We start from the raw sequence: 26,019 nt of genomic DNA, 5'->3' as shown, positions 1-26,019 counted from the left end.
ACCCAACAGGGTCTCATGTATCCCAGGCTAGTATTGAATTTATTATGTAGCCCAGGTTGGCCCTAAACTCCTGGTCTTCCTGCTTTGGCCTCCCAAATGCTAGAATTATAGGTATGAACTACCAAGCATACCTCACCTACTCTGTATAAAAGACTTCCTATATGCTGTGGAAAGAATGTTCCATGATTTATTTAATCAGTCTCCATTACTGAAAGCTTAGGCTCTGTTTTTTTTTTTTTTTTTTTGGTGGTGGTAGTGGGACTTGAAATAGTTTCTCAGTGTATTCTTGGCTGTCTTGGCACTCAATATACAGACCAGACTGGCTTCAAAGTCACAGAAATCCTCCTGCCTCTGTATCCTGAGTGCTAGGATTAAAGGCCTAACCTCTTCTCTTTTTAAGATTTCTTTTCACTATGATGATAATGCAGCTACTGTAGCTATTATAGTGTTTGTTCAACTATTTTAATGCTACATTATAAAATTATATGCATATTTGTTTTCATTTTTTAAGGCAGTATCTCACCACATATTTCACTCTGGCCTTGAACTTGTGATCCTAATGACTAGTAAAAAAAATATTTGCCTATTTTTCTAGTTTAACCACATTTCTAAACCCAGCACCAATGCTTCACAGTCAGTTGTTTACCCTTGGTTTCAGGGGTTGCTCTGGTTTTGAAGTCAGGAGGATCAGCTGTCCTATAACTTTTGGCAAGTTAGTTTTCTTGATGCCTCATTTCTTCTGTGGGTGCATGGCTGGTGTTAAAATGGAAGGGATCATGAATGTAAACCATTTACACCAGCCTGGCATGGTCAAGATGGGAGCTGGGGTACATTCACATCGCCTACTTTCTCATTTGCATGATCCCATCTAGTCTAAAGTTTTTGTCAGTCCCAACTTCCCTGCCACCAGAAGCCTCTCATGCTGGATAACTTGAGCTTTACTGTAATCAAGACCAAGAGGTGTCGCCCTCCCTCTCACTAGGCCTTCCTTTCCTAGGAATGCCTTCAAGCTAATTTCCAGAGTGCAGTTTTTAGTGAGTAAATCACAGAGACAAACACCCTGGTCTCCCTCTCAGTTATCTTTATTAGGATCTTAATTGGCATGTTTGCTCCCCGAGACACTGCAGAACAGGCCATTAAACAGCTGGTTCTTCTTTTCTCTAAACAAGATGCTATATTACAGCCTGGAGGTGGCAAAGGGTCCGTGGAAAACATGTGGGCAGCAGGCCCTGAAAACGCATGACCCTAGAACAGCAGCAGCCCAGGTTGAATTCCATCGCCCATGGCTCCACAGCCAGCTCTGCCAAGAACACAGCTGAAATTAACCAGAAGCCAGTGGCAACCCTGGGACATGCCAAGAGGGGGCAGTGTGATACTACAGTTAAGAGAATGGGTGCTAAGGCCACATACCTGGGTTTGTTCCGGCTCTGCCACTTGGCTGTGTGACCTTAGGTCTCGGCTCCCATCTGTAGATTAAGCAGATACCCCCTTCACAGACTTGGAAAGGTTAAGTGAAATGCTGCAGATCTGGTAAATGTTCACTAACAGCCGGGCACATGTTAAATATGATAGGATGACATAGGTTACTAAGTAAAGGAGATAAGAAACTAAATTTTCATCCATTCATCCATTCATCCATTCATCCATTCATTCATTCATGCATGCACTCAACAGGTAGTGAGTGAAAGTTTACTATATGACAGGTACTTTGCAGGGGAATAATATAAACACAGAACCAGTCTCTGCCTTCATGGAACTTAGACTTTACAAGGCAATGGAACAAGCATCTATACATTTCTCCATTACATCAGTGAGAAACACAAGGACAGAAGATCCCTGAGGCAAGTTTAGAAGACAAGTTAGAGTTAAACAAACAATAGAAGGTAGAGAACAAAGCATTCAAGGAGAAAATATGTGTAAAATCCCTGAAGCAAAAGGAAGCAGAACTTCAGAGAAACGGAGGGAGGTGAGATGCAGCCAGAGGCGGAGGCAGCAGGGCTCGAGGTGAGCTGGATGGGAAGGCTGCAGGAGGGCTGTCTGAGGCGTGTGGTCATCAGAAGGATTTGAGCATTTTCCCTTCTCCATGCATCCCAGGCTAGCCTTAGACTTACTGTGCATTTGCAGATGCCCTTGCAGCCTGGCTCCCTCCCTCTATCTCCAAGTGCTCAGATTACAGGGCTGTCTTCCCTACCCTGCTCAGGACTTGCATCTTTACAGGCAGGAGTAGTTGAGACTGTTGAGGTGTAAGGGATAAGGGACTTTGTTACTTAGCAACACAACTCCTCTAAGTCTGCTTTTCTGGGGAGTTTGGGAAGTTCGGCTTGGGTTTTGCTGTGTCCCAGGTTCACTTTGAACCGTTGTGCAGCCTGGGCTGACTCGTGCTTCAGCCTCTTGAGTACTGGGGATTACAAGTGTGTATTACCACATCTGGTTTCTGTTGACTGTTTTATTATTTTGTGACAGAAGGTCGCACTGCATGGATTAGGCTGCTCTTAAATTCACAATCCTACTTCTGCTTCCCAAGTGTTGGGATCACAGATGTGTATTACTATACATCACTGATAATCTCTCTTCATGGGATGACAGAGATTGGGTTTCACATAATTCTTGCTGGGGCCATCTAGGAGAGGGAAGCAAAAAAGGACTATGGGCAGGTCCATTCTTGGAGCAGAATGTGGCCCTTCAGGTTCTCACTGTTCAAGGGAGGGTCAGGTATAAGGAGGAACCAGGGTGGGCATCCCGGTTTCCTCTTATCAGAAATCCTACATCGTTGACCCTGTGGGTTTGTGAATGCTGTATATGCTGACTAAATGTCTGGAATGAGCATGTATGGACTTTTTCTCATTATCCTAAGCAACAGAGTATAATAGCCATCTATACTCAGCATGGTTAGGCAGGGCTGCATATTGTCTCAAAACCAAACCAAACAAAATAACTGTTTACATGGTATGTACATTGCATTAGTCATGGCAAGGAGTCTTGGAAGGATTTCAAGTATAAAGAAGTGTGTGTGTTTCTTTCGGTTTTATTTTTCTTTGAGGCAGGGTCTGCCTGTGTTGTCCAGGCCAACATGAACTCATGTACAGCAATCCTCGTGCCTCAACCTCCACATTGTGCAGACTGTAGGCACATGCCACCATGCTTGACTATCAAGTAAAGGGCTTGAATAACCATAAGGTTTGGTGTTGGTGGAAGGTGGGGGCACTGGTCCTACAGCCAGTTCCTCACAGATGCTGAGAAGCCATTGCACTGGGCAATGGACATCAACATATAGTACCTGCTGCTTCCTGCCTTATAGATAGTCCCTGGCCAGCCTGCACCTTTCAGGCTTCATGATACATCAAAAGCTCTATTGCACTGGACACAGTAGACTAAGCTGGTGGTAGAGGTGCAGGACTTACATAGGCAGTGTCAGGGTCTGGGTGGATTCTCGTCTGTAAGCAGCAGCTCCCAGCTTTGGGCTTCCTGGTCATTTGGCCCACTGAGAAAATGGCGTGTGAATTTTATTTGTCTAAAGCACATGCACACAGAACACAAGATCTACAGTCTCTCCTCTGAACAGAGGAATCAAACAGGAGTGGTGGTCAGGGGAAGGGCATGAATGCCAAGTACCAGAGGGTGGTAACTGTTCTGCTCCCAAAAGCAGTCAAACTTGGTAGGAGAGAGAAAAGGACATGAGAGCTGGAGTTGCCCTTCCTGTGCCTCCCTCAGCCTCTCCCAGCCAGTAAACAGGAAGCAAGGCTTCCCCGCCAGACTCCGGGTTGGGCAGGAAGTTGAGGAAACAAATGTGGAAGAGCACAGTACAGAAGAGGCTCCTGAGAAATCCCTGGGCAGGGGAAATAAACCCAACTCCTGTGCAGAACTTTCTCAGAGTAGCAGCCTGAGCTGCTTGCATACCTCAGGCAAGGCCTGTGGGTCAGGCATGGCCCTCCAGGATTCATAGAGATGCCTTATCAAGAAGAGAACCAAGTCAGGAGCCTCCCCTCGGGGAAACCCAGGTCACCCAAGAAGCAGAATGGAGTCCATGAGGTCTGAAGACTTGTTAGAGCCATCCTGGGTTGGTGCAGAAGGAAATGACAGTGTGGCATAAGGATGGTGTGGGGAAAGTAGATGCCAAGGAGAAACAGCCTGTGACCAGGGGTACTGATGGGGACCAGGAAACTCCTAATGAAATAATGGACCGAGGTAATGACCAGCGGGGACTGCTGAGAGCATTAGGTAATGTTGAGGAACCTCTGTAATAGGCTATAATCAGGCTCACTATCCCATCAATCAGTCCGAACACCACAGGCCAACTGTGTGCTGAGGATGATGTACTCAATCGCACCTCAGAGGGGGTGGGGTAATACATAGCACATCCACTAAGCAGTCTTCATGAGTTGACTGTGGCTCTGATCAAACCTGGAAATCTAACTACTGGTTTACAGAAATGTGGGAGACTCCCAGAATGTGGGGAACATAACAAAATACCCTCAAACAGGTAAATTGTAAGAAAAAAAAAGGTAGGAGGGACTACAGATTAAAGAAATGCTATCCATGACTATATAACAGCCCATGCTGGACAAGCTAATTTGGATCCCTGGAACCTAAGTAAAGATGGAAGGTCAGAGTTGGCCCCACAAAGTTATTCGATCGTTTCTGTGTGTGCACGAGCATGCACGTGTGTGTACACATGCTCTCTCTCTCTCTCTCTCTCTCTCTCTCTCACACACACACACACACACACACACACACACCTCAAATAAAATTTGAAAAAGAAAGGCCAACCAAATACAATGTATGGACTAATAGCAAACAAGCCAGTCGAGTTTTGTAATGTTAAAGAACGTGATAATATTATAATCTATTAAAAATAACTGTAAAAAAACAAACATAAGATGATGCTAAACACGAAAGAATTATTTGGAATTATCTAGTGGTGAGGGGCATGGATGAAATGTTAATCTTGTGTCGAAAATTGTCAAAGTTGTTTGATGAGTATGTGAGGGTTCATTTTCCTTTCTAGTATACATATGCTTAAATGTTACTGTGACATGTTGAAAAGAGCTCAAAGCCAGAAAGGTTGCCTCTTTTTCTAGCATATCAGCATAGGGAAGGGTCTTTTTAAATGCTGTCTGACCTTTGTAAAGTGAACTAGCAGTATAACAAGCCCTGCACTCTATAAATGGTGAGCTCTCCAAGAAGGTCCCATTGTGACAACAGGAATCACAGACATGGGATAGGGGAAGGGACAGGGTCTCTGAGACCCTTCATAGCTATCCTTGTACCTGCCCTCTCATGGGGATCACCTTCTGAGAAAAGAGCTCTTTTGTCTCTAAGCTGGCCTTACCACAGCCCCATCAAAGAGATGGAGGCCCTTCTCATTTGATGAAGAAGAAATATCTCCTTGCCATCACACAATTCCTCCTCCTCTGTATTCTCCTCCTCTTCCTCTGCCTCCTCTTTTTCCTCTGCTTCCTCTTCTTCTTCCTCCTCTTCCTCCTCTGCTTCCTGTTCTTCTTCCTCCTCTTCCTCTGCCTACTCCTCCCTAAACCACTAGCCACACATTATGACCCCTGCTTAGCCTTTCTGAAACTAAGCCAGAAACAGAAAGGCCAGCTGGGAACAGAAAGGCCAGCTGAGAGCAGAAAAGGTTTTCTGGAAGCTAGGATCTTCAGCGGACTGTTCTGGGGGGTCCTCGTCAACTCTGCCATCTGCATGCCAGCAGCTGTTGGCTTTCCCACCGAGAGGTAGGCTGCCCCAGACAGAATCTCTGTCACATTTAACTTCTGTGCTAAGAACACGAATCTGACATGCTAAAGCTGAAAGGCTGTCCAGGATGGTCCCCCTACCTCCTCCCTCTGAGACCTTGGGTACATTTCCCATCTCTAGGAGGATGCATGCAAGCATCAACTCCTGGGGGACGCATCAACAGAGTCTGTCTTTGCTTATAAAATATTAAATATCACTATACTATTAATAGCTCTCTCAGTCAGTCTCACAACAGAGCTGCCAGCGTGGTTTCGCCACCAATGGGAGCCAGGCTCCACTGGCCCTCCCATGTGGTTCTGAAAACTTACCAGGTGTTGCAAAGGGAGAGGATGGGGAAAGGCCAGTTTGGAAGGGCTTCAGTGGGGAGTACCTGACCAGCCAGGAAGCAAGAAGCAGTTACTGGCTGTCAGAGCCCCAGGGCTTCTCCTCCTGTGGTTTCTTGAAGGTGCCCTCCCTGACACCCCATCCTACTGCTCTCATTCATACCACCCTTTCTTGGGTTTCTACCACTCGTCCCAGCTTATCACTGTGATTTTGGTTGTGTGCTTGGTTTGTTTAGGGTCTGTTTCTCCCACTGGCTTGCCATGTTTGCTTTCTTGATTATTCTATTCCCTACTTCTGGTGTAGTGTCTTGCATACAGCAGATGTTCAAAATGTTTCTTTGAATAATGAATGAATTCTTCAATCCATGTATCCCCTGAAACTCCTACAATTCTTCAATATGTATGTTTCTGCTCCCTGACTCCCACCTACTCATTCCTCAGCACCCCCCAACTCCTGCCTACTCTTACTCATCCTCAAATGCTGCCTTCTGTAATTCGATTTCATAAGACCAAATTTCTTCTATTCTGAACTGTCAAGCTCTGGGCAAGTAGATGCTTACTGACGAGGAGATAGAGGGGAAGCTGAAGGACAAGACCCACAGGACAGCTTTCTGAGGTGGACCCCTTCAGAATATTATATACCAAGTTAGATACTAGACTAGATAGAGGTCAGAGCCTTGTGACTGGTCGACAGTTCACAAGGACGGAGAAGCAGAGTTGCCCTGGTTTTAAGGACTGTGTAAGAGCACGTTGAGTGAGTGGTCAGAGGGTGGTTGGTCCTGCAAGAATGCTTGCATAAATGGCACAAACGGACAGCTCTGAGGGATTAGGTTGGTTTCGGGGCCTCAAAGGCCCATGAAGCTTGATGTTGAAGACTGAACTAGGTCTCAGGTTCTGCCCTGGCTAATGCTAATGCCCTGGGCAACAGCCCAGCTAATTCTCTGTCTTCAGAACCTGCATACAGGTATACAAATGAGTGACAAGAACTCTCCCAACTACCCAAGGTGGGTCAAATGCTGGGGAAATCTATTTCTTCTCTCTTAAAAAGAAATCTAGATAGGCCTAAGATTTTACACATTTCACATTTTACACAAAAGTCATGGACAGGAGTGAAAGATTGCATGCTTACATCTTGTCAAAAGAAAGGAAGGAAGGAAGGCTAGGAACAGATGGTGTCTGGAGGACCAGCCTAGAAATACAGAGATTATCAAAAGCTTATCACAGAGAGCAAGTGCTGCACATAGTGTGGACCACAACTGCCTCACTCAGCCACGTTCCCACTCCGGCACAATCCCTGGTGCCTATTTTAGAAAGAGAATGGCATTTTCTGAAGAATAGTGTGTTTCCACACGTCTGGGCCTCTGGACAGCTTTAGACCTGCTACCTCAGGGAGGAGGGGGCTAGGTACCCCTTCAATGGTTCCCTGTGAAGTTACAGGTAGCTTAGAGTCTATCCTTCTCTCCTTCCCTAATCTTTAGGACTCAGAAGCCTTACCATGTGCTCTGTTCTCTGAGAATGTCCACAGGCTGAATAGCTGCAGTTTTCCCAACCATGGTATGACTTCAGTTCTTTTTGTCACTCTCTTGAATGAGGACAGCAAGGACAGGGTTTCAGATAATGCTGACCAGTGCAGAATGGGATAGAATAGGATCATCACCCCCTCAGATCAATGTAACCCAATACTGTATTAGCTTTCCTAGTGGATAGCTCATATAGTAGACATTTTAAACTTCCTGTCCACTGAGGCACTAGCTCTCTTTGAAGGCCCACAACACCACACGTCACCTAGATTTCTATTTAAATTGTACCCTGATGAACTCAGACAACTACCTTTCTGAGAATAATGGTTACATTACATACAGCCATGCATGTTGGCTTGTACCCATAATCTAACACTTAGGAGGCTGAGGTCAGCCTGGGCTACACAATGATTTCCAGGTCATCATGGGCTATACAATGAGAACTTGTATCAAAAAAACAAAACAAAACAAAACAAAAAAAAAACCCAACAACAGAAAGATTTACATCATACACATACGGTGTCCTTGGTTAGTGAAGCTGCCATCTCACAGCCCCTGTGGCTCTTTACCTGGCTGCTGGTCAGCCTAGCTTACAATGCAGTTCCAGCTTTGACATTGCCTCTTGATTTTACACTGCTAACAAAATGGCTACATATTTCAAATATGCTCCAAGTTCAACATAGCAAATGGCAGAGCTACTAAATATCATGAAACACAGTGCCAGTCACAGTAATGTGGGCTGCTCAGATCCTATGGACAGGTCTGTGTGGAGAAAAACTTGAAAGTGTATATCCATTTGCATAGCCAGGGCAGCAGGGGGGGGGATACTTCAGAGAAATTACAGCAGAAAAAAACAGGGTCCCTTTAGCTTGGGGTAAAGCAAGGACGATGCTGAGGCTAGATAGGTCTTGCTTTCATTTTAAGCATGTCTAGCCACCCTGTGATGTCACCGAGCTCTGCTCCATTCCTCCTCCTTATCTGTTTAGCAGAGTGAAGGTTCCACTTTCTTACCTCGATGACCAATTTCCAAAGGACTGTTAACTTTGTATTTGTTCAGTCCCCAAGACCCAGTGCTAAGGATCTGCTTAGGAAGCCTGGGATAGGAATGGTCAGTGTTCAGCTCTTAAGTAGCTGTGCCACAAGACTGCAGCTTTCAGTGGGATAGAGCCTCCCTTTCCTGTGTTATCTGCTCAGGATAATGATGATGAGTAAGGGAAGCCAAAGGGGCCATTCCTCCCACGGATGACCAAGGCAGACATTGAAAGGCAATCATGTCACCTTTCTCACAGTACCAGGATTCTTTATCAGAATCTACTTTAACACAATGCCGCAGATAGCCACTACAGTTCAAGGGGCATTGGTACTTATTTTTATGTGCATTGATGTTTTGCCTGCATATATATCTGTGTGAGGGTGTCAGATCTTGAAGTTACAGATGGTTGTGAGCTGCCATGTGGGTGCTGGGAATTGAACCCAGGTCCTCTGGAAAAACAGTCAGTGCTCTTAACTACTGAGCCATCTCTCCAGCCCCAAGGTCAACTCTTACTTACTCTTACTTATTACCCATACTTTGTGTCACTTACATCCTAGAGGGTATAAAGTGGTTATCCAGGAACATCCTTTGAGCGCTCACAAATAGCTGGGGCATTTAATGAGGCTTCAGATGAGGTTCTGGCATCTCCTACACCAGGAATCTATATCTTGTTTTGAATCCTAATGGCATTCTTCCTGACAAGATATTTGAACTACAATCTTTATTTTCCATACTGCCTGGCCAAACATAAAAGTCAAAGCATAGCCCACAGGCCTAAAGAGAAACAGAACTACAGCACAGGCAGTACAGAACAGAACCAGAACAAAAAGAAAATTTTAAAATGGCTGAAGCACACAGAATATTAAATTATATCTCAATAAATTTATAAAATAAACAAAATTGAACATAATAAAGTAATTATTTTTCTCAAATCATAAGAAAAACAAGCATGTGCACGTGTTTCTCCGTCGAAGATCATTAAGAATTTGGGGTTGTCAACAGGCCCTGACTCAAGTCAGTAAATTCCCATGAGGCTGAGCACTGGGTAAGACGGCATGGGTTCTAAAAGAGGCTGGAGAGACGGCTCCGTGATTAAAGGCACCGGTTCCTGTGCAGCACCTTGTTTTGGGTCCCAGAGTATACATCATGGCCCACAACTACCTTTAACTTCAGTTACATGGGATCTGATGTCCTCTTTTGATCCTGCAGACTGCAGGCACATACACGGTACACAAACTAGACACGTCTATACATAAAATACATAAACATCTTTAAAAACAGAGAAGAATATACATCTAGAGTGAGTTATAACAGACTCTTCCAGGCCATAGACTAGAGAGTGTCCTATAAAATATGCTGGCTCTATCTCTATAAGATGTCAGTAGTATGACATTAAAAAAATAACGTCTGGAATGGCTGTGGCGATGTGCTCCTTTAGTCCCAACATTTGAGAGGAGAGGCAGGCAAGTTGCTATGGTTTTATTTATTTATTTATTTTTCAGGCCAAGATTCTATTGTGTATCTTGTTTCAAAAAAAAAAAAAAAAAAAAAAAAAAAAAAAAAAAACCCAATTCTATCAGAAAGCAAAGCTTTGGGAAAATTGAGCTTAACACCGAGTTTAACAGCAGCTGAAGCTGCTGCTTTAACTGCAGGACTCTTGGAGCCTTCAAGTGCTAGTGAACTCTGCAGCAGGGTAAGTAGGTGGTGTCTTCCTGAGAAACTGGGTAGGAAGCCCTTTATCATAAGCATCCCAAAGGATCAATATTCTTAACAACATACCATAGGAGATTCAGCTCTAAGTCATTTTTGGCTGATGACTCACTAATTCTTTTATAGGAATACAATTAATATGGGAAACACAAATAACTTACAGCCTGATTATAATTAACTAAAATCAACCACATAGTGAGATAGACAGACTCTCACCTCACAGCTTCTGTTACTCAGGGTTTTTTTTTTTGGGGGGGGGGGGTTCACATAGCCCATGCTGGCCTGGTGTTGGATATGTGTATCAAGCTGAACTCAAACTCAAGAGCCTACTGCCTCAGCCTCCCTAGCATTGGGATTACAGGTGTATATTCCATAGCAATTCGGTAAATCTTTTACATGAAAACTCTGAGGATTCATTTATTTTTTTAAATTTTATCTACCTATCTTTCTATTATCTATCTATCCATCTATTTATTTGTGTGTGTGTGTGTGTGTGTGTGTGTGTGTGTGCATACACTAAGTGTGTGAAGATGCTCACAGTGGCTTGAAGAGGGTATTTATTGAACCTCCTGGATCTGAAGTTCTAGGCAGTTTTGAGCTACCTGATGTGAATGCTAAGAACTGAACTTGGGTTTCCTTGAAGAACCACCAGTACTCTTAGCCAGTGAACCATCTCTCCAACCCTGTGGGCTTATGTTTGTGTGGACTGTGCACATGTGCATGCCAGTGTGTATACACATTAGTGTGCACACACATTTGTGTGAGCACATCTGGGAGCCAGAGTGCAATGGTGGGTTTTGCTCTTTTCACATCCACTTGATTTTTTTGGACAGGCTCTTTCACTGAACCTGGAGTTCACAGACTGCCTAGGCTGGCTGGCCAGTGAGCTCCAGGGACCCACCAGACTCTGTCTCCTTAGTACTGGGACCACAGATCCATCTGACCAGTCTTCTTAGGAAACAATGACACTAGACTTACTGAGCCACACCTCTGCTTCCTTCAACCAGAACCTCGGGGTAACTGCCTTAGCCTGATCCTCCTGGTTTCCACCTCTCTTGGGGTTCCTTGTATCAGTTTTCTCAGTCAGCTGAAAGGCACAGTACACCTAAACCCAAGAAGTGGTTTGTATGCTCCCTTTCCAGGCACAAGGGTCAGCTAAGATTTGTATTGCTGTGATAAAGCACCATGACCAAAAAGCAACTTGGGGGAAAACGAGGCTTACTTCAGGTCACTCTCTAGCCCTGAGGGAAGTCAGGGCAAGAACCTTGAGAGGCACTAAAGTAGAGGTCATGTACTGCTTACTGGCCTGCTATTCATGGCTTACTCGACCCACTTTCTTATACACCTTTAAGCCATCTGTCCAGGGGAAGTACCATCCACAATTGATCATTAATTAAGAAAATGCCCCATAGCCTTGCTTACAGGCATCTGATAAAACAAGCAAGCAAACAACAATAGCAAATAGAACTCTGTGTGTGTGTGTCTGTGTGTGTGTATCTGTATGAATGAATGTGGATGCTTGTGGAAGCCAGAACATGTGAGGCGTCCTGGAACTGGAGTTACAGGTGGCTGGGAACTACATAACAAGGTTGATACAAGGCGAACTTGGATTCTGTGAAGAGCTGCAAACATGATTAAGCACAAAGCTATCTATCTCTCCAGCCCACCTTTCTTTGCTTTTTGAGACAAAATCTCATGTAGTCCAGGCTGGTTTCAAACTCACTATTTAGCTAAGGATGGCCTTGGATTTTGGATCCTCCCGCCTCCCTTTTCCAAGTGCTGGGCTCACACGTGAACATTTCCACACCAACCCTGTGCAGTGGTGAGGGTGGAATGGAAGGCAGGCTCCCTGTTCAAGCTCTCTGTCTCTGAGGTAGCCTTCACACTACTTAGACTGAGGAAGACATCCCTAGTCCTCCACTTTCTCTTTCTTGGAAGAAAGCTAATCTAGTTCAAGTAGAGAGCTCTCTACTTTCAATTCCTGTTCACTCTGGGCTACCAGCAGTTAAAGGCAGCAGGTTGCTTGAGGTCTGTGAATGATTCCGCCTGAACTGGGCTGCAGAGTCACACTGGGGGCATCTGAGAAGCCAAGCCACATGTAAGAGAAGTTTGTTTCTTTGGTCCCCTTGCCTGCAGTGAAGTAGCACCAGGCTTCAACCCCAAGTACAGCCTGCAGGGTATGTGACGTACTCTCAGAAGACAAAGGTATATTGTCCTTTCCTGCTTGTGACTCTTGCAGATAATGCTGTAGCATGCATATATTCATTGTACAATAAACCAGTAATAATCAAAATCCAAGCATAGATGATAAGTCAGGCCAAAAACCTATACAAGCCATAGGATTGCAGTTACACCAGAATCCTAGCACTTGAAAGGTGGAGGAGGAAGATCCAAAGTTCAAAGTCACCTTTGCTTATACTGCGACTTACAAGCTTGCCTACATACAGAAGCAGAGGCAGGAGGATCAGGAGTTCAAGTTCATCTTTAGCTACGTAGTGCGTTTGAGGTTAGCCTGGTTTATATGAGACTCTGTCTATAAAAGAATAAATCTTTAAAAACCCTCTGGTTTCTTACTGCCACCAATTCTCTTCCACTCGGTGAGCAAGGGAGAAACATTTAGAGAATACATCTCAGCAGCCCTTTGAGGTCTGCTGTCATCCTTGTGCTTGGTTTTTCAGAACTCCTGAGTCCCCATAATCCCAGAAGTTGTGCAAAGGCAAAGAGACACCTTCTCTGTTATAAGAAGTCTCTAAAGCAAGAGTGCAGCTTCCACGTGTCCTGAGATGGTTGGTGATAGTCCCTTCCTCCATCCAAATCCATATCAGAAACCTTGAGGTCATCTGAAATCCCAGCTCTCCATAACACCTCTGAAGAGGCTCCAGATTCTGCCATCAACTTTACTCATGTCTGTCCTTCCCTCTCTACATCTGCTTTAGCTCAGACCTCATCATCTCTCAGACACCTCTCTACTGCCTTCTCGCCCTCCAACCTCACCTTCTCCAACCTCATTCACTACTAGAGTGGTAACCTAAGCTCAAACATGTTTCCTATAATAATAATAATCTCTAATTCATGCCAAATACCCTCTTGTTTCTTCCTCCACAGTCGCTGCCTGGGACTCTTGCTCTGCTGCACTGTCAGACTGGTGCTCCCAATCCTCTAAGAGCTGGTGAGCAGTGCTGGCTCTGTGGCAGGTAAGCCCTCCCTTATTACCACTGGACCAGAGCCCATCTTTCAGGCACTGGGCCCTTCTTGGTTCTCCTGTAGCGCCTATAATCTATCCCACTGTGCCTCAGTCAACCCTGCTCTGGGCATACTCCTGCTTTGAGAGTCTCTTGTTGATCCCAACACAACATCTAAGTTCTTTCTTAGTGATTTTTGGAGAAGGAGTTGTGTAGATGAAGACTAAGGCCCTGGCAAACCCAACCCTAGTTTTCCATAAAGGAAGATAGAGAGATGACCTCTCCCCAGGATCTACCCTTAAACTAAAAAGCCATCTGACCTCAAGGAACATCTTAAAATCACTTAGACCAGGGCAAACGTATACTGTCTTCCACAGTGCTGACTTGCTATTTTTGTGATGCTCTCCTCCTTCTTTCAGGAGCCCCTGTGGTCATTGAGTTAACACCCTAGTAATCCCCAGCCCTTAGAGTCAGCAGACAACAGAAGTCTTAAGTTCCTCTTCCAGCTCCAGTCAGAGGTCAGGATGGCAGCCTTCTCTCACTCTCTCAAGATCACCACGTATCGCTGTTCATTCTGACATATATCTATGTCAATATTTTAGGAAGATATGACATATATCTTCCTGTCATCATGAAAGTTCATTCTTCTGGAAACCCACAAGTAGAGCCCGTACTTTTCTCTATATCCTTACAGTACCAGGAATGGAGCAGACACGTACTAACTCATGAGCTAAGCAAATGACTTCATGGGTAATCTGGTTTCAGTGAGGCTAGACTAGCATTCTCTCAAGCGTGCAGCAACCATGTCTCCTGCCATATACCATTCTGAAAGTATCTTATGCCTCTGCCTGAACAGAGTGTTGCTTGATGAAATTAAGTACTCAAAAGCTCTGTTTGTTTTTCATGCAACAAATCTCTTCCAAGATGTAGACAGTGTGGCTACACCAACCTGCTGAACAGACAACAGGCCAGAGGGCCTGTGCCTGACACTTATACCAACAACAGCCCAAATATCACTCAATTGCTCAGGAGAGACCTGGGCACCAAGGAGTTTCCCTGGATCCGTGAGGTGTGTGGCACAGCTAACACACATAATGGGCCACCCCAGTGTTTCTGGAAGACAGAGCAAGAGCAGAGCCCAGGGAATAAGTCACCAAGAGGAGCTCTCATTTCTTTCCTAAGGAAGCAAGAAGAGACCCTGGGGAGCTCAGAGGTAGGCTAGGGCCTGGTTCAGCTGTTGAGATGCAGCCAGGCCAATTAAATAATTGCCTGATGGGGAAAGAGGGGAAGCCACTCCTTTTAGGCAAACTCCCACCCCAGACAGGAGGCTCTAGGCAGCTGTGGTAACAGCAGCAGCAACAATAGGGCAGGGATTTCTTCCTCTGCCTCCTACTAGCTGAGAGCTAATGCTTAAATTAGCACCTTGGAAACACCCAGATCTACTGGCTGCACCTTCTCTCTCAAGCTGCTGCCACTCCCCCAAGCCTCCTTTTCAAGACAAGTTTCTCTTTCAAGTAAAAATAAAGAAACTGATGCTTCTATAGATCATCTTTCCAAGAGAGGAATAGCCTCTGCCGTCTCCTACTACTGTGGGTGGGAGGGGTTATTTGATTTTGGGGCCCAAGACGCGGGACACTGGTCCTGAAAGAAGCAATGGGGCTGATACTGGAGCTGCCTTATCTTTTCTTGGGGTCTAAGGAGGCTGACTCCACTCTGCTCTCAGGCTGTTTACTCATAGAGTTAGCAAAAGAAATAAGCCTTTACTGAACTGTGAGCTTCAGCAGGACAGGGCCCCATCTGAACTTGTGTTGCTAACCACTGTGTCCCTGTTATTTTGTGTAGTATCTGGAACAGAGTAGATAGATGTTCAGTATTTGGTAAATCATTGTTCTGAGTCAATATATCAGGCTTCATGGTATTCTTTGGAAGAATGAGAAACTATTGTTTAAACGCTGAATGAATAGTTTATCTCAGTTCAAGGATGAGAGAGACTTTCCAGAGGTGTCCATAAATAATAGCAAAACCTGGAAGGGATCACAGGTGAATCTGAGCCTGGAACCCTAGTTTTAATGTCTTTCCCCAAAATTACAACAGAGCCATTCTGCCTTCTACTCTGTGATATGCATCTTGATTCCTTATGACCTGAATGAATGTCCTTGAGGAAATGCTACACAAGATTCTGCTGTTGGGGTTGGAAAGTGAGAGTGTCTCTAGAATATGGGAACAGTCAAGAAACAGGATACTTTCTTTGACCCCCAAGTGTGAGACTATATTGTTATTTCTCTCACATTCCCTTGGTCTCTGCACAGCATTCTCTTGCAGACTCCTTAAGCCTTCAAAAAAGGGTGTGGGGAGCTACAGCTATCCTAATAATCACCACAAACTTCTCTACTCCAGGGCCACACAAACCAAAACAGCCCTGGAGTCTTCTACCCATGATTAAGAAAGAATACCAGGAAATAACAGAATCACCAAACACAACTGTGTGATCCTGATGGCTTTACTCTTTCTTCTCTTTCCTTGGACAGCTATGATCTTGGGAACCTCAGATAATAAACAAGAACTACCTCCTCTCCTAGATATACTAGAACCTCCACCTCTTTCACCCACGCATGATCAGCTTAGAACTGGAAGGGCATCCTAGTTTGAAAACAAGGTTAGCCAAATAGGGAACCTATTAAGTGAAGTGCTAACTCAGCCCAAGGTCCTTTACATTCACAGAACAAACTTTTCCCTGGAGATTATCAGGTTCCCAAATAACTCAGTAGTGGCATCAAGGTAGGGAAAAAGTCCAGGAGCATCTTTCAGTTTAATACTGTACCCATCTACAAAGCCCATCTGTTTCAGCTTCACAAAACACAGAAAACACTTATCTCCAGCCCCATGGCAATTGATTATCCAGCAAACTATCTGGTATGGAGATTACCATACTTCCCACCTTCCCACCGCGGTCCACTTTGTCTATTGTAATAGGCAAGTTCCTTATCCATGAAACCCCAAAGCATACCTGTCAATTTGGGAGCTGAAGGCCCAAGGAAGAAGCTATCCTGGGTCACTCTGACTAACACAGAAAGAAGAGACTTAGGGAGCCCCTCAAGCTTCAGGAGTTGGAAAGCACAGGTCAGCTCCAGCAGAGAGCAAGGCATCCATTACCGTTTTAGCTCTGACTAGCACAGGCCCCAAGGTGGGTTAAGCAATGAACATGGCCTCAACATTCTTTCCTTCTCCCTTCTCTAGGCCAGCTGGCTAGGCCTCTGACTTTCCTACTCACAGGCTGACAGTAGGGACATGTAGCCTCAGGGCAATGGCCAGCAGGCACTGTCTTCTTTAGGCCATGCCTCCATAAACTGGCATCACCCTCCCCCTTCCATCCCCTCGGCGCCAGCATGGATGACATCATTCCTGCCTGACTCCAGGACCACGGACCGGAGGCAGGATCCCCGCCCAGACTTCAAGCACTTAGGCCTAAGATGACAAGGGCTCTTCCGAATTCCGAACCGGTCAGCACACCCACTCCAGCACAGCTCCACCTCTTATCCTGGAGACACCTTAGCGTTCTCATGTACAACCTTGATTCTCCATCTCGCCACCGCACACTCTTCCCTTTCCCGATTCCGACGCCCTCAGATCGAAATGGGCTTTTCTATGGAGAGGAAGGGAATTCCCAGGTCCTGCACCGAACCTCTGCCCCTACTGGTGCCTGGTTCCTGCTCAGCTTTGCTATCTTTATCTAAAGGTACGGCGGGCAGGACTCTCCTTTTCTGAAGGCCTATTTCCTTCCTCCTTAGACTGATCTGTTGGTCTCCTCCCTAGCTCTGAGCATCACAGGCCTCGAGGGCTAAACGCCTTTCTCATCCCGACCCCAGGGCCTGCTGCCAAAGATGCTCTGAGACATCCTCCTAAATTAGCTTCCACTAGCGGTGTGCACTATAGTGCTTCCCTTGGTCCTATCCGATGGCGTTCTGCATCTGCTGACCATGCCCTCCGCCCTTCCAGGTAGGTCCTTGGTAATCTACGGTTTTCTCGCTCTGCAAGTCTCCCTCCCCCGGCAAAGCGTTTTCAGGACTCCCTCCACCTTATCAGATGGCGCCCCCTCGCACAATCCCCACGGCCTAGTTCCTTCCCTCCCCTCCGGCGGCGCCCCTCCCGGCCCTGGCCTGCCCGCCGCCCGCCCCCTCACCAGCGGCTGCATCTCCGAGTGCGCGGTGGGCACCTGGAACCGGTCGATCTCCTCCATCATGGTGCCGGCGAGCGAGCGGGCCAGGGGCCGGGCGCGGCCAGGGACGCCGATAGGACCGCGCGGGGCGGCGGCCCCAGAAGCCCGGCAGATGATGCAGACTAGGCCGCCCTGGACCAGTCGGGTGGATAGGCGGATGGAAGGGTGGACAGGCGGCGAGAGGCTCGCGAGATGACTGACACCGGCGTAGCTCCGTGGGGTTGCCTAGAGCTACCGCGGCAGTAGCCCCGCGGAGCCGCAGGTCTTGCTCGCCTCCTCCTCCGCCGCCGCCTCCCGTCAGCAGCTCAGCCACTGCGGTGACTCTGCAACTCCACTTCCGGGTCCGGGACACCGCCCGGATCCTGCATTATTCATGAGAAGGCGGTGTCCCGGGCGCCCCAGTCCTTCCCACTTGCGGGAGCTCCCTGCTCCGAGGACGGACTTATCTGTCGCTGCGGAGGCGGGGCTTAGCGGAGACAGGACCAGCTCCGCCTCTTCCCCGTGCCCGGGGGCGCAAGTGCGCCTGCGTGCTCGGCGCCTGTCGGTTGCTGGGTAACCGCGTCAGGGAGGAGCTGATGCTGTTCTACAAGGGCGCGAGGACCCACAACGTCAGCTGTCCCTGAAGAACCTTGGTGACTGGAAATTGAAGTGGAAGAGAGTCTGCATTTCCTGTGTGTGGTCAAGAAGGAGAAACTTCTCTCCAACAGAGGAAGCGTTTTGTAGGTTTTTTAGGGTTTGAGGTGCTTTCTAATTTTGCGGCAATGCCCTCGAAACAGATTCGTAAGCAGGTAATGTCTTACTGTGGCCTGCTGTCTTCTGATGACCTCTGACCTTAACCGCCAATTATTTCCTGTTGACCTCCAACCTCTCTCTTGTGACACCCTGTGTTCTCCTCTCACAAATCCTGTCCTCCTCTTCCAAATTTTCCTGCACCCAGAGTCATTTTACTTTTAACCAAATCTGTATTTTCTTTTTATTTCCATCTCTTTACAGACCCATCTTGTTTAGTCTACCCCCTTTAATCCCCAATACTCCATTCAGTCCCTTCCCTGTTGCCCTCTCTTTCTTGTCCCAATGGATAATTTTGTTCAGCATTGCTGCATGGTCAGTGCTGAGCTAAGTGGGGACAAGAGGCCATTTGTCATGTGGGAACTCAGAGAGGGGACACGAGAACTGCACAGGAGACATGGAATAGAACAGATTGTGTGCAGGAGTTTGGAGCAAGAAGTCAAACAGAGAGGAAGACAAGACAGACCCTTTTGATAACTGTGTTCCCTGCCCTCAAGCCCGAGTCTCCTCCTTATAAGACTCATCCACTTAGCCATGTGAACGTTATGTCTCTGTCACCTGGCAATCCCTCCCCACAGGAGATTTGGACTGCTTCCAGCATCACCATGTATGATAAGCTAGTTTCAGGCTCTCAAGGAGCATTCTGGGATATAAAAGAATGACTCTGCCTGCAGAAATTGCTTTTCTAACTTCTTGCAGAGCTTCTACTTTTTAAAAAAAAACTGGTTTTCTACACTTGAGGCTAGGTATATTGAGGTTTGGAGAGCAGATCTGTGTCCCTGACATTTAAGATTTTACGTATTTTAGTGGAGAGTCTTCTATATTAAGCGTGTGTCCTCTGCTTCCTTTACACGCATCATCTACAGATGAACTCATCAGTCTTAAAGCTCCATTGAGAGGCTGTCTATCCGTATTGGTCATGCTCTGGCTTTATGTTGAGGCAGAATTGTGATTTGAAATTCTTCTGTGCTTAAGGCAGGTGACCCTTAATTTATAGGAAGTTAGTTTTAACTTGACATTACCAAGGTCAAACTAGTTACATATAATAAAACAGATGTTTTTGTATGCTTCAGGTTTTGATAGAGGTTTTATACAGATGCAATCAAAACATAGAATATGTCCTCACTTACAAGAAATTCTCTGTGCCTTAGTCCAGTTGAGTCCTCCCAACCCCCCTACCCACTAAGCACTGGTCTGCTTTCTCTCACCACAGATGAATTTTTGTTCCTAGCAGCTTGTAGTTTGAACAGAATGAGTTTCTCTAGTCTCATTAGGGGAAACATCAGTGACTAGATACTTTGGAAGCAGAAAGAGGTGACGCAGAGAGGAAGGAGAGAAAGCCTAGGCCAATGGGCCCTGCGCACACCAGCACCGTCTGCTGGAGGGAAGGAGTATTTTAGTACAGTAGAAACACTAGTTAGGAAAGGCCAGGCTGTGCTTGTCATGGTCTTATCATGAGATTCAATTTAGATCAATACTGACGTGCTGGAGATATGGCCTCTGTCTCCCAGTACAGCAAAAAGCAGAAGGACGAAGGCATTGTTGGAGGGGCTGAAGGAGGGGCATGCAGGTGGAGTAGTAGAGAGGCCTCAGGGAGGAGGGCAGAAGGACTTAGGAGCTCATCCTGGTAAGGAAAGGTCAGGATAGAGACAGAGGACAGGAAGAATCGTAAACATTTGCTCCTGTCATCATTCGTGCCTTCCTTTTTCTTTTCTGTGTGTCTGTTGAGTTTCAACATGGCATTCATGTTTTCATATAAAGGACTACTTTCTGGAAACAGAACAGGGTGATAAGCCTACCGCTGGGTAAAGTTTGATGTAGCAAAGATCTAATCTATATTCTTGTTTGTTGTTGATCTCTGTAACCTTGTGTATATTTAATTCTGAAAAGGAATTGGTTGAATATTAATCCGAATGCACAAGCTCATCTTTGGGAGTTTTCGTCTGAGTGTGTTTGATGGTAGGAAGGAGAATGCCTTGGATGGGAGTCTGAGCAGGCAAAAAGGAGATGCATATGTGAATGTGTTCTCCTGGGTTCCTGGTGTGTGACTGCTCTTGCATCTACTGCTTAGGCGACTAAGAGGTTACAAAATCCTCGAGAGGTAACTACTCTATCTTATGCAGTAACTACAGATGGACTGCCTACTCTTTACCAGGTACTGTCCTAGGTATTGGTGACACAGAATGAAATGACACAAATATTAAATCCCTGCTATTGTGGAGCTTATCTTCTATGTGGAGGTAATTGTTAATAATAGTAACTAAGTAAAATATGTGGTATATTAGGTGGCAGTAAGTGCCAAGAAGTAAAGCAAACCAGGGTGATGTAATTGGACATTTAGGGGGCCAGATGATTATAATTTAAATAAAGAACTCAGAAAGAGCCTCACAGAGGGGAGAACAGAGCAAGCAAGGGCTTTCAGAAAAGGCAGGAGGTATGGCATCACCAGGGTTGGCCGGGACTCCGGGAGGAGTGCGGAGAGCCTTTGGAAGGATGGCATAGCAAGTCCAAGCTTCTGTGGCTGGGGCCCACTCCTTGTGCTCTGGATTGGCAAGCAAGAGAGACAAGTGGTAGGAAATAAGGTCAGGGAGGCGCCTCTGGCCTGTCTGGCCTACACCCCTCCCCCAGAGTTAATCAAATAACTCACACCATATTAAATGGTTCGTGATGGCACTCCATGAGTCATAATTTGTAATTAAAATGCATGAATACCAGGCACCATAAACCATGACCAGCTTCAAACATCATTAGTAAATGCCCCAATAGCAAAGTATCTTTCCAAAAAACGGTGAGCTTGCTAACTGTGTGTGTTATGCGCAGGGGCTTTGCAGCATTGCCAACTAACTGTGTGTGTTATGCGCAGGGGCTTTGCAGCATTGCCAAACATTGCCTGGCAGCCAGACTTCGTAGTAGAAAACCAAATTAGAGTCTTCTGTGAACTCCAGTTAAGAGCTAATTTTAGTTATGACTAACAAATTTTAGTACCCCTTTATAACTCAGTTGGTTATCATTAAAAGGGGGGGAAGGGTCTAGGATTTTGCACCATTTGCTTATAAAAGCTCAAGAAAAGGGACTTACAGTTGGACAACTTTGTGCTCTTACAAGAAATCCTCCTGGGGCAACACTTTTAAAGACAGTGATCTAGATGAAAGGAGATTAGGCAGGGGGAAGAGCAAGAAGAGAGCGTTAGGTAACTAAGAATTCTCTTCGTAGGCTTTTCACTTCCTTCCTTGTAAATATCTCTCAATTAAACCACCACCACTCCTGAGCCCAGTCTACAACCTACTCCATCCAATATGCTGCAAAGGCCTTGTCCACTACGCACCCCCCACCTGCTCATGCCCTTTCCAATGCATCAAAAAACAAACAAACAAATAACCTGAAAAAACATCCCCCATGCATTAGCACACAACAAAACCTTGCTTTAAAAAACAAAACTCTGGACCAATGAGATGTGAGAAAGGAGCTTGCCGTCAAGCTTGAAGTTTTGAATTTTACTGTGAGAACCCACATGGTAGGAGAAGAAAACCAATTTCCAGAGCTTGTCCTCCTACCTCCATATGCATGTTGTGGGCGTAAACACACACACACACACACACACACACACTTGCACGAGAGCACCCACACAAGTACATGAATAAATAAATAAATAAATAAATAAATAAATATAATTTGAAACAAAAAAATCTATCTTTTCAAGCTGTCAAACTAATGAGGCTGTCCCCCATTGGGAACTCTTCAGTGGCTCTGATGTTTTTAATGTGTGTCATTTAAAGTCTTCAAGTCTTCACTCCCATTGGAAATGCTAAGATTTTTAACTCAGAGCTCAGTCCCCACATCCCATTCTGCTGTTCTGCCCTATTGTTGAAGAAGACAGAGCTAAAGTTCACCTTCCTTCATCTCTCTCTCTCTCTCTCTCTCTCTCTCTCTCTCTGTGTGTGTGTGTGTGTGTGTGTGTGTGTGTGTGTATTATTGTGCTCTGCACTTCTTTCTTCCTCAGCACGCATCATAGTTTATAATTATTCACTTGCTCCTGTATGATTGGATTATTGTATGTCTCTCCTGACATAGTCTGCTCTTTGGAGCAGGGCTTGTGGATGTTTTTTATTTACAGCTATTTTCTCAGCTCCTAATAGTGGCCATCAGATCAGAGATTTTGAACGAATGACTGAGTATTGAATGAATGAGGCAATATGGGGGGGTACCATAACCATGTCTCCTTATAGTGACTCTGGGGGAAACAGGAAAACCTTCTGAGAAAAATACAAACAGACACATGCCAATCCAAAATGGAGAATAAGAAACAACCAGAAAAGTGAGATAATGCTGAGGCTGCTGTCAGCATTCAGCCTGGTACTACAGCCACTGGAGAAGCCACTGAGACGTGGCCTGCAGATGCACTGATTAGGAATTCATTAAGGACTTTGCAGAGAACAACTTCAGAGGTAAAAGCAAGACTGTGAACTCAAAGGCAGTGAAGACCATATGGGCAAGGATTTTTTTTTTTTAAGATGAAAGTAAAACTTGAATATATTAAGCCCTGTGGCAAAGGATTCGGATGGAGAGAAGTTGAAGATAAAGGAGAGAAAAATTGAATTATGACTTGATCCAAGACTCTGAGAAGGTGAGACGGGATCAGCACAGACAGAGGAGGGATGCTTTGAAACCAGGGAGAAAAACGGATGCATGCCAACAATGATGATTTTGAGGTTTCGTGGCAGGAAGTTGAGAGGGTTTTCTCTTCTCTTCCCCTAATAGTGTTACAGAATTCCTTCTGGAAGTGATAACTAGAAAACAAATTTTGCCAATGGCTGTTCCATTTTGTTATGATTACAGTCATGCTATTTTCAGAGTTATGGTCTGAGGTTTGTCATGCGCAATTATCAGATTACAAAACAGCTGTGAGTGTTTGAGGCCAGAACTCAGTACCAACCCCCCACTCCCATTTGTTGTGGAGCCTAACACATTGTTAGTATTTGGGACATACCAGGTACTTGAGTAACAATGGCACAAGACTCTTGGGCTTATCGTTGGGCTTTGCAGCCTGCAGGCCGTGGTGAAGAGTGATGTTGGTTCCTCGGCTCCAGCTGTGAGCAAGCTACATGAAATTGTTTCTGCCGGTTAGGAATGTGGATGGTGTGTTCAATCTTCCCAGTTCTTGAGGACTGACAGCGTGGTGTGGGAGAAGCAGAGAATGTAGCTGTTGATCAAACTTTAGTTCCACTTCTTTGAGTTGTCACCACGCTTTGGATTTGCTGGATTTTAATGCCCTTCATTTATCTTGCCTCCCTGCTTTACGAGCCCTTGGGCATAGGAACCAGCTCAGCTTTGTCCCCTTAGCTGTCATCCAAGGTCCTGCATTATGGATACTGGGTGAATGGTTAGTGCCCAAGTGAATCAGGACATGAGTGGTTAGCAGACGATGGAAAGGTATGTATGGGAATACTTTGAACACTAGCTTCTTTGTGCTCACAGAAATTCATGTCACCTTTATTCTCACGAAAGCAGTGCAAACCTGCGCACAAGAAGGAACCCTGACTCGAGTGTTTAGCTTAGACTCCTCCTCTTATTACTTGCCTTATATTCATTTTCCTACTTACTTGTTCTTTCCATGGGTTGTGTATTCAGATCCAGCCCAGGAATATACATGGACCAGGTAAACTTGGGTCCTCGAGTGGACAGATACTTATGCCTTCATAGGAATGATTTATCCTCTCACCCTAGAGTGCCCAAGCCATTTCTTCCACCATTATAGGGATAGTAAATTCTTAGGAATGTGTACAGGTGGCTTTTTTTCTTCCAATGGGTTTATAGCCATATAAATCCACTGTCAACTGAAAATATTGTAAGTCAAATGCATTTACTGCACATCACTGACCAAGCATCATAGTTTAGCAGCAGTCCACTGTAGAGTATATTCACCCTCACGGTCGCTTAGCTGACAGGGAGCTTTCTCTCACGCTGCTGCCTCGAATTTCAAGAAAGTGCACTGTATAGCACTGGCACAGGAAGGAGACAAAATTTCAAGCATTGTCTGTACTGCATGCATAATCACTTTCATCACCATCGATTGGACAGACATAGGTCAGAGACTGCCTATATTGTAGGCAAGTTCTTTGAGTTGTAAAGAACAGAGCCTCTCCCAAGTTAGCTCACAAAAAGGATCTATGTGGAGGGCTATGGATGGTGTCATCCATGTGTAGCTAACCTAGCCCTGGAGTTGGAAACCCATTCATTTTGCAGCAGATGTAGAAGCCCGTGACTTTGTCCTTAACTCAGAGCTGCTCGGCTTCTTTTAGCAACTGTTCTTTCCCCCAATCAGCCAGTGTTTCCATGGTCTCTGCTCCTCATGACTTTAGTGTTTCTAGTCCACTTGTGCTAGCTTTCTCTGTCAAATGAGCATGCAGTCAGTACCTCCATCTAACTGCCAGTTCTCTGTGGTGCTGATTTAGACTCTTAGGGAAGGGGTCTGTGTGATCTTGGCTTAGTGACTTAGTCCATTGGCTCTGTTATTAGGCTCTGTTAGGGGCCAAAGCTGAGGGCAGGCAGTTTCCTTTTTTTTTTTTTTTTTTTTTTGGTTCCTTCAATGTAAAATATAACTTGGTTTACATTAAAGTAACTTTTGCATTGTTTCTGGTAAGTTTGTTCTTTCTCATGAATTGTGCATGAAGGGGCCTCAGATTTCTTCTAGTCCAGTGCCTTCATTCAGGGCTGATATTTACATTACAAAGGTTAGGTCCTGTACAAAAGCCTTTACTACAGAACTTAGAAAAAATTAGCATGTTTCTGCAGTGAATTTTAAGATATTATATACTTTCTATGTAACGTTTAAAGGTGTTCCTGTAGAGAATTTGATTTCTTTCCATCATGAGGCAGTGTGAGAGGACAAGAGATAAGCTGTGGGGATTGGTGAGAACAGGCAAAGACTTTCAGGCAGGCTCTATAAGCATATTTACAGAATTAAAGACATCAGTCTCCTAATGGATGGACACTTAGGAAATCTTAGCAGAAACATACAAACAACAGGAAAAATGCACTATCAGAAGTGAACATTTCACTGGACGGCCTGACAGATGCCACAGTGGGCTGATTGCCGTGCTAAGCAATGCATTTGGTATGTTAAGTGCATTAAATTTATTTTGACTCACAATTGGCTTATCTGATGTAACCCTGTTAGAAGTAGAGGAAGATCTGTATACATACCTTCCAGTTTACTAGGCCCATAGAGGTGTGTTCTGGGTACATGGATGAATGGAAATGGTCCAATTTGCAGAACCAGAAAGAAACAAGAATTTAAAAAAAGAAGCTATAGTAACCTGTGGGAATATACCATGTGTATAACTGGAATTGTTATGCTGTTGGAATACTATAAGGAAAATAAAAGAGAAAGAAAAACATCTGAAGAAATAGTGGTCAGAGTTTCCCCAAATAATGGGAAACCTTTGGGATGATGACTAATTCAGTGAAGCCCAAGCAAGTTACATACTATAGAGTC

General features: G+C 45.3%; 2 protein-coding genes across 6 annotated transcripts in view; one reads left to right on the top strand and one right to left on the bottom strand.

Annotated features, from left to right (window-relative positions):
• Positions 1–18,039, bottom strand: part of FAM219A (family with sequence similarity 219 member A) — a 48,537-nt gene extending 30,498 nt beyond the window's left edge. For 4 of the 5 annotated variants that reach the window (XM_080940055.1, XM_080940056.1, XM_080940058.1 and 1 more), the window contains exon 1: positions 17,700–18,039. In XM_080940055.1, coding sequence (XP_080796181.1) covers positions 17,700–17,759 — 60 coding nt within the window. In that variant the 5' untranslated portion in view covers positions 17,760–18,039. Of the gene's footprint in view, positions 1–1,410; positions 1,460–17,699 lie in introns of those variants that run through there. The other variant, XM_080940057.1, reaches the window with a different exon arrangement.
• A 457-nt stretch (positions 18,040–18,496) lies between these two features.
• DNAI1 (dynein axonemal intermediate chain 1) overlaps positions 18,497–26,019 on the top strand; it is a gene marked incomplete at both ends in the record, with an annotated part of 64,668 nt that continues 57,145 nt past the window's right edge. Inside the window, one exon of the mRNA XM_080940357.1 lies at positions 18,497–18,523. Within this exon, the coding sequence (XP_080796483.1) occupies positions 18,497–18,523 (27 nt within the window). The remainder of the gene's footprint in view (positions 18,524–26,019) is intronic.

This window comes from Micromys minutus, assembly GCF_963924665.1.
Source record: "Micromys minutus genome assembly, chromosome: 28".
In the NCBI taxonomy this organism is placed as follows: Eukaryota; Metazoa; Chordata; class Mammalia; order Rodentia; family Muridae; genus Micromys; species Micromys minutus.
The sequence above is the reverse complement of the archived record's forward strand: the minus strand, read 5'-3'. Positions and strand labels throughout refer to the sequence as shown.